The 19,825-nt window shown below is 40.8% G+C and overlaps 1 protein-coding gene across 2 annotated transcripts in view; it reads left to right on the plus strand.

Moving 5' to 3' along the window:
- Positions 1-19,825, plus strand: part of LOC139392613 (prickle-like protein 1) — a 67,533-nt gene that overhangs the window by 37,413 nt on the left and 10,295 nt on the right. For both annotated transcript variants that reach the window (XM_071140707.1, XM_071140706.1), the window contains exons 3-4: positions 14,235-14,348; positions 15,785-15,922. In XM_071140707.1, the coding sequence (XP_070996808.1) occupies positions 14,235-14,348; positions 15,785-15,922 (252 nt within the window). The remainder of the gene's footprint in view (positions 1-14,234; positions 14,349-15,784; positions 15,923-19,825) is intronic.

Consider the following 19,825-nt stretch of genomic DNA (forward strand, 5'->3'; position numbering starts at 1 on the left):
CTGTAACTATAACATGATGGAGATATATGACTGTAACTATAACCTGTAAATATAACATGATGGAGATACATGACTGTAACTATAACATGATGGAGATACATGACTGTAACTATAACATGATGGAGATATATGACTGTAAATATAACATGATGGAAATACATGACTGTAACTATAACATGATGGAGATATATGACTGTAACTATAACATGATGGAGATACATGACTGTAACTATAACATGATGGAGATATATGACTGTAACTATAACATGATGGAGATACATGACTGTAACTATAACCTGTAACTATAACATGATGGAGATACATGACTGTAACTACAACATGATAGAGATACATGACTGTAACTATAACATGATGGAGATACATGACTGTAACTATAACCTGTAACTATAACATGATAGAGATACATGACTGTAACTATAACATGATGGAGATATATGACTGTAACTATAACATGATGGAGATACATGACTGTAACTATAACCTGTAAATATAACATGATGGAGATATATGACTGTAACTATAACATGATGGAGATACATGACTGTAACTATAACATGATGGAGATATATGACTGTAAATATAACATGGAGATACATGACTGTAACTAAAACATGATGGAGATACATGACTGTAAATATAACATGATGGAGATACATGACTGTAACTATAACATGATGGAGATATATGACTGTAAATATAACCTGTAAATATAACATGATGGAGATACATGACTGTAACTATAACCTGTAAATATAACATGATGGAGATACATGACTGTAACTACAACCTGTAAATATAACATGATGGAGATACATGACTGTAACTATAACATGATGGAGATACATGACTGTAACTATAACCTGTAAATATAACATGATGGAGATACATGACTGTAACTACAACATGATGGAGATACATGTCTGTAACTATAACATGATGGAGATACATGACTGTAACTATAACCTGTAAATATAACATGATGGAGATATATGACTGTAACTACAACATGATGGAGATACATGACTGTAACTATAACATGATGGAGATACATGACTGTAAATATAACATGATGGAGATACATGACTGTAACTATAACCTGTAAATATAACATGATGGAGATATATGACTGTAACTATAACATGATGGAGATACATGACTGTAACTATAACATGATGGAGATACATGACTGTAACTATAACCTGTAAATATAACATGATGGAGATACATGACTGTAACTACAACATGATGGAGATACATGTCTGTAACTATAACATGATGGAGATACATGACTGTAACTATAACCTGTAAATATAACATGATGGAGATATATGACTGTAACTACAACATGATGGAGATACATGACTGTAACTATAACATGATGGAGATACATGACTGTAAATATAACATGATGGAGATACATGACTGTAACTATAACCTGTAAATATAACATGATGGAGATATATGACTGTAACTATAACATGATGGAGATACATGACTGTAAATATAACATGATGGAGATATATGACTGTAACTATAACATGATGGAGATATATGACTGTAACTATAACATGATGGAGATACATGACTGTAAATATAACATGATGGAGATACATGACTGTAACTATAACATGATGGAGATATATGACTGTAAATATAACATGATGGAGAAATATGACTGTAACTATAACATGATGGAGATACATGACTGTAACTATAACATGATGGAGATACATGACTGTAAATATAACATGATGGAGATACATGACTGTAACTATAACATGATGGAGATATATGACTGTAACTATAACATGATGGAGATACATGACTGTAAATATAACATGATGGAGATACATGACTGTAACTATAACATGATGGAGATACATGACTGTAACTATAACCTGTAACTATAACCTGTAACTATAACATGATGGAGATACATGACTGTAAATATAACATGATGGAGATACATGACTGTAAATATAACATGATGGAGATACATGACTGTAACTGTAACCTGTAACTATAACATGATGGAGATACATGACTGTAACAATAACCTGTAACTATAACATGATGGAGATACATGACTGTAACTACAACATGATGGAGATACATGACTGTAACTATAACATGATGGAGATACATGACTGTAACTATAACCTGTAACTATAACATGGAGATACATGACTGTAACTATAACATGATAGAGATACATGACTGTAACTATAACATGACGGAGATATATGACTGTAACTATAACCTGTAACTATAACATGATAGAGATACATGACTGTAACTATAACATGATGGAGATACATGACTGTAACTATAACATGATGGAGATATATGACTGTAACTATAACCTGTAACTATAACATGATGGAGATACATGACTGTAACTATAACATGATGGAGATATATGACTGTAACTATAACATGATGGAGATACATGACTGTAACTATAACCTGTAAATATAACATGATGGAGATATATGACTGTAACTATAACCTGTAAATATAACATGATGGAGATATATGACTGTAACTATAACCTGTAAATATAACATGATGGAGATACATGACTGTAACTATAACCTGTAAATATAACATGATGGAGATACATGACTGTAACTATAACATGATGGAGATACATGTCTGTAACTATAACATGATGGAGATACATGACTGTAACTATAACATGATGGAGATATATGACTGTAACTATAACATGATGGAGATACATGACTGTAACTATAACCTGTAAATATAACATGATGGAGATATATGACTGTAACTATAACCTGTAAATATAACATGATGGAGATACATGACTGTAACTATAACATGATGGAGATACATGTCTGTAACTATAACATGATGGAGATACATGACTGTAACTATAACAAGATGGAGATACATGACTGTAACTATAACATGATGGAGATACATGACTGTAACTATAACATGATGGAGATACATGACTGTAACTATAACATGATGGAGATGCATGACTGTAACTATAACATGATGGAGATACATGACTGTAACTATAACATGATGGAGAAATATGACTGTAAATATAACATGATGGAGATACATGACTGTAACTATAACATGATGGAGATACATGACTGTAAATATAACATGATGGAGATACATGACTGTAACTATAACATGATGGAGATACATGACTGTAACTATAACATGATGGAGATACATGACTGTAACTATAACATGATGGAGATACATGACTGTAACTATAACATGATGGAGATACATGACTGTAACTATAACATGATGGAGATACATGACTGTAACTATAACCTATAAATATAACATGATGGAGATACATGACTGTAACTATAACCTGTAAATATAACATGATGGAGATATATGACTGTAACTATAACCTGTAAATATAACATGATGGAGATACATGACTGTAACTATAACATGACGGAGATACATGACTGTAACTATAACATGATGGAGATACATGACTGTAACTATAACATGATGGAGATACATGACTGTAACTATAACATGATGGAGAAATATGACTGTAACTATAAGCTGTAACTATAACATGATAGAGATACATGACTGTAACTATAACATGATGGAGATACATGACTGTAACTATAACATGATGGAGATATATGACTGTAACTATAACATGATGGAGATACATGACTGTAACTATAACCTGTAAATATAACATGATGGAGATATATGACTGTAACTATAACATGATGGAGATACATGACTGTAACTATAACATGATGGAGATATATGACTGTAAATATAACATGATGGAGATACATGACTGTAACTAAAACATGATGGAGATACATGACTGTAAATATAACATGATGGAGATATATGACTGTAAATATAACATGATGGAGATACATGACTGTAACTATAACATGATGGAGATACATGACTGTAACTATAACATGATAGAGATACATGACTGTAACTATAACATGATGGAGATACATGACTGTAACTATAACCTATAAATATAACATGATGGAGATACATGACTGTAACTATAACCTGTAAATATAACATGATGGAGATATATGACTGTAACTATAACCTGTAAATATAACATGATGGAGATACATGACTGTAAATATAACCTGTAAATATAACATGATGGAGATACATGACTGTAACTATAACATGATGGAGATATATGACTGTAACTATAACATGATGGAGATACATGACTGTAAATATAACATGATGGAGATACATGACTGTAACTATAACATGATGGAGATATATGACTGTAACTATAACATGATGGAGATACATGACTAACTATAACATGATGGAGATACATGACTGTAACTATAACATGATGGAGATACATGACTGTAAATATAACATGATGGAGATACATGACTGTAACTATAACCTGTAACTATAACATGATGGAGATACATGACTGTAACTATAACCTGTAACTATAACATGATGGAGATATATGACTGTAAATATAACATGATGGAGATACATAACTGTAAATATAACATGATGGAGATACATGACTGTAACTATAACATGATGGAGATATATGACTGTAACTATAACCTGTAAATATAACATGATGGAGATATATGACTGTAACTATAACATGATAGAGATACATGACTGTAACTATAACATGATGGAGATATATGACTATAACTATAACCTGTAACTATAACATGATGGAGATACATGACTAACTATAACATGATGGAGATACATGACTGTAACTATAACATGATGGAGATACATGACTGTAACTATAACCTATAAATATAACATGATGGAGATACATGACTGTAACTATAACATGATGGAGATACATGACTGTAACTATAACATGATGGAGATACATGACTGTAACTATAACCTGTAAATATAACATGATGGAGATACATGACTGTAACTATAACATGATGGAGATACATGACTGTAACTATAACATGATGGAGATACATGACTGTAACTATAACCTGTAAATATAACATGATGGAGATACATGACTGTAACTATAACATGATGGAGATACATGACTGTAACTATAACATGATGGAGATACATGACTGTAAATATAACATGATGGAGATACATGACTGTACCTATAACATGATGGAGATACATGACTGTAAATATATCATGATGGAGATACATGACTGTAACTATAACATGATGGAGATATATGACTGTAACTATAACATGATGGAGATACATGACTGTAAATATAACATGATGGAGATACATGACTGTAACTATAACATGATGGAGATATATGACTGTAACTATAACATGATGGAGATACATGACTGTAACTATAACCTGTAAATATAACATGATGGAGATACATGACTGTAAATATAACCTGTAAATATAACCTTTAAATATAACATGATGGAGATACATGACTGTAACTATAACATGATGGAGATACATGACTGTAAATATAACATGATGGAGATACATGACTGTAACTATAACATGATGGAGATACATGACTGTAACTATAACATGATGGAGATACATGACTGTAACTATAACCTGTAAATATAACATGATGGAGATACATGACTGTAAATATAACCTGTAAATATAACCTGTAAATATAACATGATGGAGATACATGACTGTAACTATAACATGATGGAGATACATGACTGTAAATATAACATGATGGAGATACATGACTGTAACTATAACATGATGGAGATACATGACTGTAACTATAACATGATGGAGATACATGACTGTAACTATAACCTGTAACTATAACATAATGGAGATACATAATGATGGACAATAGATAATACTGTGCTGTCATCCATTGGATTGAGTTGGATGAGTCCAGAGTTTCGGCTCGAGGTGGAAACAGAACATCTGGTAGGGCTGGTGTGACACTGGGACGGGCATCTCTCTATCTCTATCTCTCAATTCAATTCAATTCAATTCAAGGGCTTTATTGGCATGGGAAACATGTGTTAACATTGCCAAAGCAAGTGAGGTAGACAACATACAAAGTGAATATATAAAGTGAAAAACAACAAAAATTAACAGTAAACATTACACATACAGAGGTTTCAAAACAGTAAAGACATTACAAATGTCATATTATATATATATACAGTGTTTTAACAATGTACAAATGGTTAAAGGACACAAGATAAAATAAATAAGCATAAATATGGGTTGTATTTACAATGGTGTGTGTTCTTCACTGGTTGCCCTTTTCTCGTGGCAACAGGTCACAAATCTTGCTGCTGTGATGGCACACTGTGGAATTTCACCCAGTAGATATGGGAGTTTTTCAAAATTGGATTTGTTTTCGAATTCTTTGTGGATCTGTGTAATCTGAGGGAAATATGTCTCTCTAATATGGTCATACATTGGGCAGGAGGTTAGGAAGTGCAGCTCAGTTTCCACCTCATTTTGTGGGCAGTGAGCACATAGCCTGTCTTCTCTTGAGAGCCATGTCTGCCTACGGCGGCCGGGTCAGTCACAATGGTCAGGTATTCTGCCGGTATTCTCATTCTCATTCTCTCTCTCTCTCTCTCTCTCTCTCTCTCTCTCTCTCTCTCTCTCTCTCTCTCTCTCTCTCTCTCTCTCTCTCTCTCTCTCTCTCTCTCTCTCTCTCTCTCTCTCTCTCTCTCTCTCTCTCTCTCTCTCTCTCTCTCTCTCTCTCTCTCTCTCTCTCTCAAATCCACTCCTAATGTTAACTGTTGGAGATCAGGAGGAATCAATCCACTCCTAATGTTAACTGTTGGAGATCAGGAGGAATCAGTCCACTCCTAATGTTAACTGTTGGAGATCAGGAGGAATCAGTCCACTCCTAATGTTAACTGTTGGAGATCAGGAGGAATCAGTCCGCTCCTAATGTTAACTGTTGGAGATCAGGAGGAATCAGTCCACTCCTAATGTTAACTGTTGGAGATCAGGAGGAATCAGTCCACTCCTAATGTTAACTGTTGGAGATCAGGAGGAATCAGTCCACTCCTAATGTTAACTGTTGGAGATCAGGAGGAATCAATCCACTCCTAATGTTAACTGTTGGAGATCAGGAGGAATCAATCCACTCCTAATGTTAACTGTTGGAGATCAGGAGGAATCAGTCCACTCCTAATGTTAACTGTTGGAGATCAGGAGGAATCAGTCCACTCCTAATGTTAACTGTTGGAGATCAGGAGGAATCAGTCCACTCCTAATGTTAACTGTTGGAGATCAGGAGGAATCAGTCCACTCCAAATGTTAACTGTTGCAGATCAGGAGGAATCAGTCCACTCCTAATGTTAACTGTTGGAGATCAGGAGGAATCAGTCCACTCCTAATGTTAACTGTTGGAGATCAGGAGGAATCAGTCCACTCCTAATGTTAACTGTTGCAGATCAGGAGGAATCAGTCCACTCCTAATGTTAACTGTTGGAGATCAGGAGGAATCAGTCCACTTCTAATGTTAACTGTTGCAGATCAGGAGGAATCAGTCCACTCCTAATGTTAACTGTTGGAGATCAGGAGGAATCAGTCCACTCCTAATGTTAACTGTTGGAGATCAGGAGGAATCAGTCCACTCCTAATGTTAACTGTTGGAGATCAGGAGGAATCAGTCCACTCCTAATGTTAACTGTTGCAGATCAGGAGGAATCAGTCCACTCCTAATGTTAACTGTTGGAGATCAGGAGGAATCAGTCCACTCCTAATGTTAACTGTTGCAGATCAGGAGGAATCAGTCCACTCCTAATGTTAACTGTTGGAGATCAGGAGGAATCAGTCCACTCCTAATGTTAACTGTTGGAGATCAGAAGGAATCAGTCCACTCCTAATGTTAACTGTTGGAGATCAGGAGGAATCAGTCCACTCCTAATGTTAACTGTTGGAGATCAGGAGGAATCAGTCCACTCCTAATGTTAACTGTTGCAGATCAGGAGGAATCAGTCCACTCCTAATGTTAACTGTTGGAGATCAGGAGGAATCAGTCCACTCCTAATGTTAACTGTTGCAGATCAGGAGGAATCAGTCCACTTCTAATGTTAACTGTTGGAGATCAGGAGGAATCAGTCCACTCCTAATGTTAACTGTTGGAGATCAGGAGGAATCAGTCCACTCCTAATGTTAACTGTTGGAGATCAGGAGGAATCAGTCCACTCCTAATGTTAACTGTTGGAGATCAGGAGGAATCAGTCCACTCCTAATGTTAACTGTTGGAGATCAGGAGGAATCAGTCCACTCCTAATGTTAACTGTTGGAGATCAGGAGGAATCAGTCCACTCCTAATGTTAACTGTTGGAGATCAGGAGGAATGCTGACATAAAAAGGGCTTTATAGATCCATTTGATTTGATTTGTAAATCCCCTTGGTGGTGAGATGTAGAGTCACACTATTTGTCAGTGTCACAAACTGTGGACATTACAGCACACAGAGAATAGCAGCAATAGGACTATTCTCCAACTCTACTGATGTCTCCTGACAGATTCTATATCTCTCTCTGCCCCCGATATTCTAACAACCCCTCACAGGCATAGAATTCCTGTGACACACACACAGAACCCCCTCCACACACACACACACACACACACACACACACACACACACACACACACACACACACACACACACACACACACACACACACACACACACACACACACACACACACACACACACACACACACACACACACACACACACACACACACACACACACACACACACACACACACACACACACTGCCTTCCACTGAGATCTGACTGAACACAGAAGTGTGGCCATCCGAGACAAATCCTCAAACAAACTGCAGCCAGACTTCAGGCTTTAATGTTTAATGTCTGGAGTCTATAAATACAGACATACTGACATGCCATTCGCCCCTCCTGCAGAGTGCCTGTGATCTCCTGGAAATGTTCGTCTGGAGGAGCGGGGACAAAGTAGGATAGAGTCAACACCGATCTATACGATTTAAGACAAATAATAATCATGGTAACGCAGGTCGTCATGTCAATGTTTTTCAGTGTTTTCCAACAATGACAGTTATGTTTCAGAGTGAGTCAGTCTAGGGCTAGGTTATACATCCCATGGTTTAGAGTTCTGTTTCAGAGTGAGTCAGTCTAGGGCTAGACTATACATCCCATGGTTTAGAGTTCTGTTTCAGAGTGAGTCAGTCTAGGGCTAGACTATACATCCCATGGTTTAGAGTTCTGTTTCAGAGTGAGTCAGTCTAGGGCTAGACTATACATCCCATGGTTTAGAGTTCTGTTTCAGAGTGAGTCAGTCTAGGGCGAGGCTATACATCCCATGGTTTAGAGTTCTGTTTCAGAGTGAGTCAGTCTAGGGCTAGACTATACATCCCATGGTTTAGAGTTCTGTTTCAGAGTGAGTCAGTCTAAGGCTAGGCTATACATCCCATGGTTTAGAGTTCTGTTTCAGAGTGAGTCAGTCTAGGGCTAGACTATACATCCCATGGTTTAGAGTTCTGTTTCAGAGTGAGTCAGTCTAGGGCTAGGCTATACATCCCATGGTTTAGAGTTCTGTTTCAGAGTGAGTCAGTCTAGGGCTAGGCTATACATCCCATGGTTTAGAGTTCAGTTTCAGAGTCAGTCTAGGGCTAGACTATACATCCCATGGTTTAGGGGTTCATAGTACTACCGTCCTATTACCTCTTGTTTTTGCTGGAATGTTGTTGAAATATATTTGTCTCAGTTGCTTCCCTCTATTTTCTCTGTTAAAACCAGTCGACTATTAAATCAAATCAAATCAAATTGTATTTGTCACATACACATGGTTAGCAGATGTTAATGCGATTGTAGCGAAATGCTTGTGCTTCTAGTTCCGACAATGCAGTAATAACCAACGAGTAATCTAACCAAACAATTCCATAACAACTACCTTATACACACAAGTGTAAAGGGATGAAGAATATGTACATAAAGATATATGAATGAGTGATGGTACAGAGCGGCATAGGAAAGATGCAGTAGATGGTATCGAGTACAGTGTATACATATGAGATGAGTAATGTAGGGTATGTAAACAAAGTGGCATAGTTTAAAGTGGCTAGTGATACATGTATTACATACAGATGGCAAGATGCAGTAGATGGTGTTTAAAGTGGCTAGTGATACATTTTTACATCAATTTCCATTATTAAAGTGGCTGGAGTTGAGTCAGTATGTTGGCAGCAGCCACTCAATGTTAGTAGTGGCTGTTTAACAGTCTGATGGCCTTGAGATAGAAGCTGTTTTTCAGTCTCTTGGACCCTGCTCTGATGCACCTGTACTGACCTCGCCTTCTGGATGATAGCGGGGTGAACAGGCAGTGGCTCGGGTGGTTGTTGTCCTTGATTATCTTTATGGCCTTCCTGGGACATCGGGTGGTGTAGGTGTCCTGGAGGGCAGGTAGTTTGCCCCCGGTGATGCGTTGTGCAGACCTCACTACCCTCTGGAGAGCCTTACGGTTGTGGGCAGAGCAGTTGCCGTACCAGGCGGTGATACAGCCCGACAGGATGCTCTCGATTATGCATCTGTAGAAGTTTGTGAGTGCTTTTGGTGACAAGCCAAATTTCTTCAGCCTCCTGAAGTTGAAGAGGCGCTGCTGAGCTTTCTTCACAACGCTGTCTGTGTGGGTGGACCAATTCAGTTTGTCCGTGATGTGTACGCCGAGGAACTTAAAACGTACTACCCTCTCCACTACTGTCCCGACGATGTGGATAGGGGGGTGCTCCCTCTGCTGTTTCCTGAAGTCCACGATCATCTCCTTTGTTTTGTTGACGTCGAGTGTGAGTTTATTTTCCTGACACCACACTACGAGGGCCCTCACCTCCTCCCAGATGTTGTTACCTACCCTCACCACCTGGGGGCGGCCCGTCAGGAAGTCCAGGACCCAGTTGCACAGGGCGGGGTCGAGATGACGAGTTTGGAGGGTACTATGGTGTTAAATGCTGAGCTGTAGTCAATGAACAGCATTCTCACGTAGGTATTCCTCTTGTCCAGATGGGTTAGGGCAGTGTGCAGTGTGGTTGCGATTGCATCGTCTGTGGACCTATTGGGGCGGTAAACAAATTGGAGTGGGTCTAGGGTGTCAGGTAGGGTGGAGGTGATATGGTCCTTGACTAGTCTCTCAAAGAACTTTATGATGACGGAAGTGAGTGCTACGGGCGGTAGTCGTTTAGCTTTCTTGGGAACAGGAACAATGGTGGACCTCTTGAAGCATGTGGGGACAGCAGACTGGGATAAGGATTGATTGAATATGTCCGTAAACACACCAGCCAGTTGGTCTGCGCATGCTCTGAGGACGCAGCTGGGGATGCCGTCTGGGCCTGCAGCCTTGCGAGGGTTAACACGTTTAAATGTTTTACTCACGTCGGCTGCAGTGAAGGAGATTCCGCAGGTTTTGGTACCGGGCCATGTCAGTGGCACTGTATTGTCCTCAAAGCGAGCAAAGAAGTTATTTAGTCTGTCTGGAAGCAAGACATCCTGGTCCGTGACGGGGCTGGTTTTCTTTTTGTAATCCGTGATTGACTGTAGACCCTGCCACATACCTCTTGTGTCTGAGCCATTGAATTGCAACTCTACTTTGTCTCTATACTGACACTTAGCTTGTTTGATTGCCTTGCGGAGGGAATAGCTACACTGTTTGTATTCGGTCATGTTTCCGGTCACCTTGCCCTGGTTAAAAGCAGTGGTTCGCGCTTTCAGTTTTGCGCGAATGCTGCCATCAATCCACGGTTTCTGGTTTGGGAATGTTTTAATAGTTGCTGTGGGTACGACATCGCCGATGCACTTTCTAATGAACTCGCTCACCAAATCAGCGTATTCGTCAATGTTGTTGTTGGACGCAATGTGGAACCTATATCCCAATCCACGTGATCGAAGCAGTCTTGAAACGTGGAATCAGATTGGTCGGACCAGCGTTGAACAGACCTGAGTGCGGGAGCTTAATGTTTTAGTTTCTGTCTCTAGGCTGGAAGCAACAAAATAGAGTCGTGGTCAGCTTTTCTGGAAGGAGGGCGAGGGAGGGCCTTATATGCGTCGCGGAAGTTAGAATAACAATGATCCAGGGTTTTACCAGCCCTGGTTGAACAATCGATATGCTGATAGAATTTAGGGAGTCTTGTTCTCAGATTAACCTTGTTAAAATCCCCAGCTACAATGAATTCAGCCTCAGGATATGTGGTTTCCAGTTTACATAGAGTCAAATAAAGTTTGTTCAGGGCCGTCGATGTGTCTGCTTCGGGGGGAATATATATGGCTGTGATTATAATCAAAGAGAATTCTCTTGGTAGATAATGCGGTCGACATTTGATTGTGAGGAATTCTAAGTCAGGTGAACAGAAGGACTTGAGTTCCTGTATGTTGTTATGATCACATCACATCTCGTTAATCATAAGGAATACCCATCCGCCCCTCTTCTTACCAGAAAGATGCTTGTTTCTGTCGGCGCGATGTGTGAAGAAACCAGCTGGCTGCATCGACTCCGATAGCGTCACTCGAGTGAGCCATGAAGCAAAGAACATTACAGTCTCTTATGTCTCTCTGGAGCGCTACCCTTGCTCGGATTTCATCAACCTTGTTGTCAAGAGACTGGACATTGGCGAGTAGTATGCTAGGGAGCGGTGCGCGATGTGGCCGTCTCCGGAGCCTGACCAGAAGACCGCTTCGTTTGCCCCTTTTACGGTGACGTTGTTTAGGTTCGCCGGCTGGGATCCGATCCATTGTCCTGGGTGGTGGGCAAAACACAGGATCCGCTTCGGGAAAGTCGTATTCCTGGTCGTAATGATGTTGAGTTGACGTTGCTCTTATCCTCCCGACTGTATGTAATGAAACCTAAGATTACCTGGCGTACCAATGTAAGAAATAACACGTAAAAAAACATTGTTTCCTAGGAACGCGAAGCGAGGCGGCCATCTCTGTCGGCGCCGGAAGTCTATTAAGTCCCAATGTGGCATCAACTATACATTCTTACAAAAAAAGGTTCCTAAACAGTTCTAAAGCTTCCCCCATGGGAGAACCCCTTTTGGTTCCAGGTAGGTTCCATCCTTAGAAGAAACTTTTACGGTTCCAGGTTGAACCTTTTTGAGTTCCATGTAGAAGAGGGTTCTACATGGAACTCAAAAGGGTTCTTCAAAGGATCATTCTACGGGGACAGCCGAAGGTGCTGTGTAGAACCTCAAAAAGTTCTAAGAGTGTACAAACTATTATAAATACATGTTCACATCCTGTTTCAGTTAGTGCAGTAACATGCAACCTCAGCAGATCGTTACTGTGGCCTGTTAGCCTGTGGGGCTAGAGTGGTTGAGAGTGTTTTATGCCTCCTTCCTAGTGATACTGACTGTGTGGCTGTAGCATCATTAACACTGGCTGCTTTCTTTACAGTTCAGCTCCGACTGCAAACAGGGCTGGCCTCTGACTCCAGGCTATGTGGCACTTTCCCAAAGCTCTCTCTCTCTCTTTCCCAAAAGCTCTTGTCTCTCTCTCTCTCTCTCGCACTCTTCCTTCTATCTCTCCCCCACCCTCTCATTAACCATGAGCACACATGGAAGTAATGAAGGTCTGAAATCAACAGGAGGCCTTCCAAGCCAAATACCTTGTTTTTGTAACCTTACTCCCCCCCACCCAGTCCCCCTTGTTTCCCAGCCCTTCACTCTCTACACCTCTAGAATGTGTGGAGGTAAAACAGGGTCTTCATATTCATAGATAGTCATGAACTCATGGTGGAGAGATGGAAACATTCATCAAGAAAAGGTAGTTGGTTGGTGGGATAACTATTGTAAAAATGGTCAATCAGTCAACGGAAGCACCAGTCTTGTATGAACTGTGACCTGAGTGATTTTCCACTGACTGACTGTGACTGACTGACTGACCCTGGCCTTTGTTGGCATACCATGGTGGATCTGGCCCGAACAAAGCTCTTTAAGCAGCTGTGATTGTGCTCTTGTCCTGGAGCCCAGTGGGGTATTTATGATGCAGGGCAGTACAGATCCTGGAGGTATGCCTGGTCTTTTAGGGTGAGCATCACCCTCCAACTGAACTACTAAACCATTAAGACCAACCTGGAACATGTGTGATTGAAGGTGGATTTGCAGTATGACAGAACTAAGACTGTTCTAACCATTCCCCCCATCCCTCCGTCCCTCCATCCCCCCATCCCTCCGTCCCCCCATCCCTCCGTCCCCCCATCCCTCCATCCCCAGGTACAGCAGTATTTCTCCTGTCTTCCGGAGGACAAGGTCCCCTACGTCAACAGTCCTGGAGAGAAACACAGGATCAGACAGCTGCTCTACCAGCTGCCGCCTCATGACAATGAGGTAAGAACTGAACCCAGGACAGAGAGTTAATCTACTGGGTCTGCTCTACCAGCTGCCCCCTCATGACAATGAGGTAAGAACTGAACCCAGGACAGAGAGTTAATCTACTGGGTCTGTATTCACATAGTCTCGGTTAACCCAGAACTAAAGTCTCAGGTAATGGGTCAGCTGCTTGATTAGGTTCTGGGTCCATAAGTGTTAAGAGAATGAATTAAGAGATGCTAGAACGAGGAACGGAACCGGAACGAGGAGCTCCACCCTCTCTCGGTGCAAGTTACGGGTTGAATGTCCCCTCCCCTCCCAAATTCGAAGGATGCTTACACCTGCAAAATCGTGATTAGTCCGAATAACCTGCGAAGCACCTACTGCTCCTCGTTATCCCACAGATCACATTCCAATTCCAACAGATTCTACAGTACCAGTTCAATTCACATACATCTGTCCATGAGAGATTAGTATTCACAAAGAGGATCAGGTATTCACAAACCTGATCCTAGACACTCTTTGTGAATACAGGCCCTGGTCCCAGATCTGAATGTGCTTCACCCAGACAGTGATAGTCAGCGGAGATGGCTTTAACCACACATATCTGGGATCAGGCCAGGTTAATGCTAACTAAAGAATGTCACCTCGTCACAGTGGAGGTATTCTAGTAAAGACAAACCACTCACTTCGCCTACTACGATCGCCATAGTAACATATGGTGCATAACTGCATTTAAACACAACCGGATCCTTGTAATGTCTTTCTAGATTGTAAACCAGCACTCCTTGGACCCACATTGTAAACCACGCCTTTAGTCAGCACAGTTTACACTGGGAGATGTACAGAGGGGCTATGTGAGGCTATCACAGAGGGCATCTTTGACTGCTCTGCTCCAGTCCTGTAGGTGGGCAGGCGTTTGTTCCTTGGAACAATAAAGCATCTGACTGATTGACTTTATGATGTTTGCTGCCAGGCTCAGAGCAGAGCGGCATACTGCAGCAGGGGAGAAGGGGAGATTCCAGGCATAGCTGTGGTTTACAAGGCCTCCGTAAAGTAGGGCACACACACACACACACACACACACCAGAGAACGTTTAGAGAGCGGCGCTCCGAGGGCTCTCGTTGTGTACCAGCGTTGTTTGCTGTTGTTAGGGAACCACAAGGCCCATTGTTGGTTGTTAGTCTTCCGCTCGTTTTTATTGATCTGTGTGGTAATTGTCTGCCCTAAACATCAGGCTTGATGTGTGCACGTTCATGCCAACCTTGGGGTGAGCCTCCAGGGGAAGAACACCTTCCATAACATAACCATAAAATACATCTGTGGTGGAAGCAGTGATGGTTTAGGTTTTATCTGTTGGGTAAAATCTGAGTTGGTGTTATTTCTCTCTCTCTCTTTCTCTCTCCCTCCCGCTCTCTCTCTCTCTCTCTCTCCCTCCCTCCCTCCCTCCCAGGTACGGTACTGCCACTCTCTCAGTGAGGAGGAGAAGAGGGAGCTCCACATGTTCAGTGTCCAGAGAAAGAGAGAGGCTCTGGGGAGAGGAACCCCCAGAATGCTCCCCCGAGCCCTGCAACACACCCTCTGTGAACATGTATGTTCACATACACACACACACACGTTCGTACACATGCACACCCACCCACACTGCGAGTACAAACTCTATCGATATCTTATAAAACATTTCAATACAAGTCTGGGAGGCGAGTAAGAAAATCTCTCCCAAATGACGTTAAAGCCAGTAAATATGTCTCTCCCTTCCTCATTACATGTCAATCCTATAAAGAGCTGCTTCTCCCTCCTGAAGCTCTTCCTGTAGGCAGAGCAGCAATCCTATAAAGAGCTGCTTCTCCCTCCTGAAGCTCTTCCTGTAGGCAGAGCAGCAATCCTATATAGAGCTGCTTCTTCCTCCTGAAGCTCTTCCTGCTAGGCAGAGCAGGAAACGACAACAAGCTAACAACACAGGGCAGTACATTAGTTGTTTATTTCAAGACTTACCGACCCCCTTTGGCCTCGCTCTGTTCTATTCTAAATGTTATGCGTCCCAAATGGCATCCTATTCACTACATAGTGCACTTCTTTTGACCAGGGCCCAGAGAGAAGTAGGCCACGATGTAGGGAATAGGGTGCCATTTGGGACCCTAAAGCTCAAGCGATAATGTGAGGATTTAATCAAGGGCAGAATCTGTCTCATTAACAACTAACCCACTCAGAGGGAGCAGAGAGGAGGAAGTGTGGACATTAGGAGCTCATGCTCAACCCGAGCGTGGAAGTCATTCCAGGAAAAAGAATGGGCCCAATTTCCTGCAGTCAAAAAGAAATGTTAACAAGGTTAACAAGGTTAACTGTACCACTGGTCAGCAGGCACTCGTTAACCCAGTGCTCTACAGACTGTACAATAAACTCTCTCTTTCTTTCTCTCGCTCCCTCCCTCTCAATTCAATGGGCTTTTTTTTGGCATGGGAAACACATTTTTATATTGCCAAAGCTTGTGAATAGAATTGATCACAGTTTGGCTTGTTGAAAGACTTCAGATCCTGTTTAAAAAGACTTAGTGCTGTACAATAGATTTAGTTCCAGCTTGTGAAATGTAATGGTCATAGTTTGGCATGTTAAAGGGCCTTAAAAACTAATTTAGTCCTTTCTGATCACTGTGGACTAGTGACCACATCCCATAAATCCTTTCTGATCACTGTGGACTAGTGACCACATCCCATAAGTCCTTTCTGATCACTGTGGACTAGTGACCACATCCTATTAGACTAGTGACCACATCCTATGAGACTAGTGACCACATCCTATTAGACTAGTGACCACATCCTATGAGACTAGTGACCACATCCTATTAGACTAGTGACCACATCCTATTAGACTAGTGACCACATCCTATGAGACTAGTGACCACATCCTATTAGACTAGTGACCACATCCTATTAGACTAGTGACCACATCATATTAGACTAGTGACCACATCCTATTAGACTAGTGACCACATCCTATTAGACTAGTGACCACATCCTATTAGACTAGTGACCACATCATATTAGACTAGTGACCACATCCTATTAGACTAGTGACCACATCCTATTAGACTAGTGACCACATCCTATTAGACTAGTGACCACATCATATTAGACTAGTGACCACGTCATATTAGACTAGTGACCACGTCATATTAGACTAGTGACCACATCATATTAGACTAGTGACCACGTCATATTAGACTAGTGACCACGTCATATTAGACTAGTGACCACGTCATATTAGACTAGTGACCACATCGTATTAAGACTAGTGACCACATCCTATTAGACTAGTGACCACATCATATTAGACTAGTGACCACATCCTATCCTATGAGACTAGTGACCACATCCTAGACTAGTGACCACATCCTATGAGACTAGTGACCACATCGTATTAGACTAGTGACCACATCATCCTATTAGACTAGTGACCACACATCCTATGAGACTAGTGACCACATCATATTAGACTAGTGACCACATCATATTAGACTAGTGACCACGTCATCTAGTGACCACGTCATATTAGACTAGTGACCACATCCTATCCTATGAGACTAGTGACCACATCCTATTAGACTAGTGACCACATCCTATTAGACTAGTGACCACATCATATTAGACTAGTGACCACATCATATTAGACTAGTGACCACATCCTATCCACAGTCCTATTAGACTAGTGACCACATCATATTAGACTAGTGACCACATCCTATTAGACTAGACTAGTGACCACATCCTATTAGACTAGTGACCATCCTATCCTATTAGACTAGTGACCACATCCTATATGAGACTAGTGACCACATCATCCTATTAGACTAGTGACCACATCATATTAGACTAGTGACCACATCCTATGAGACTAGTGACCACATCCTATTAAACTAGTGACCACATCCTATGAGACTAGTGACCACATTATTAGACTAGTGACCACATCCTAAGACTAGTGACCACATCATATTAGACTAGTGACCACATCATCCTATTAGACTAGTGACCACATCCTATTATGAGACTAGTGACCACATCCTATTAGACTAGTGACCACCTCATATTAGACTAGTGACCACATCTAGTGACCACATCATATCCTATTAGACTATTAGACTAGTGACCACATCCACATCCTATTAAGACTAGTGACCACCATCCTATTAGACTAGTGACCACATCGTATTAAGACTAGTGACCACATCCTATGAGACTAGTCAGTGACCACATCCTATTAGACTAGTGACCACATCCTATTAGACTAGTGACCACATCTATTAGACTAGTGACAACATCCTATGAGACTAGTGATCCTATTAGACATCCTATTAGACTAGTGAGACTAGTGACCACACCTAGTGACCACATCCTATTAGACATCCTATTAGACTAGTGACCACATCCTATTAGACTAGTGACCACATCCTATTAGACTAGTGACCACATCCTATTAGACTAGTGACCACATCATATTAGACTAGTGACCACATCGTATTAAGACTAGTGACCACATCCTATGAGACTAGTGACCACATCCTATTAGACTAGTGACCACATCCTATTAGACTAGTGACCACGTCCTATTAGACTAGTGACCATTATTAGACTAGTGACCACATCCTATGACCACATCCTATTAGACTAGACTAGTGACCACATCTATGAGACTAGTGACCACATCCTATTAGACTAGTATTATTAGACTAGTGACCACATCCTATTAGACTAGTGACCACATCCTATTAGACTAGTGACCACATCCTATTAGACTAGACTAGTGACCACATCCTATTAGACTAGTGACCACACATCCTATTAGACTAGTGACCACATCCTATTAGACTAGTGACCACATCCTATTAGACTAGTGACCACATCCTATTAGACTAGTGACTAGTGACATCCACTAGTGACCACATCCTATTAGACTAGTGACCACGTATTAGACTAGTGACCACATCCTATTAGACTAGTGATCCTATTAGACTAGTGACCACACTATGACCATCCTATTAGACTATGACCACATCCTATTAGACTAGTATTAGACTAGTGACCACATCCTATGAGACTAGTGACCACATCCTATTAGACTAGTGACCAGACTAGTGACCACATCCTATTAGACTAGTGACCACACTATCCTTAGACTAGTGACCACATCATATTAGACTAGTGACCACATCCTATTAGACATCCTATTAGACTAGTGATCCTATTAGACACATCATATGACCTATTAGACTAGTGACCACATCCTATGAGACTACTAGTGACCACGTCCTATTAGACTAGTGACCACGTCATATTAGACTATCATCTAGTATTAGACTAGTGACCATCATATCCTATTAGACTAGTGACCACATCCTATTAGACTAGTGACCACATCCTATTAGACTAGTGACCACATCATATCCTATTAGACTAGTGACCACATCATATCCTATTAGACTAGTCCATCCTATTAG

Source organism: Oncorhynchus clarkii, chromosome 33 (genome assembly GCF_045791955.1).
Source record: "Oncorhynchus clarkii lewisi isolate Uvic-CL-2024 chromosome 33, UVic_Ocla_1.0, whole genome shotgun sequence".
Classification (NCBI taxonomy): domain Eukaryota; kingdom Metazoa; phylum Chordata; class Actinopteri; order Salmoniformes; family Salmonidae; genus Oncorhynchus; species Oncorhynchus clarkii.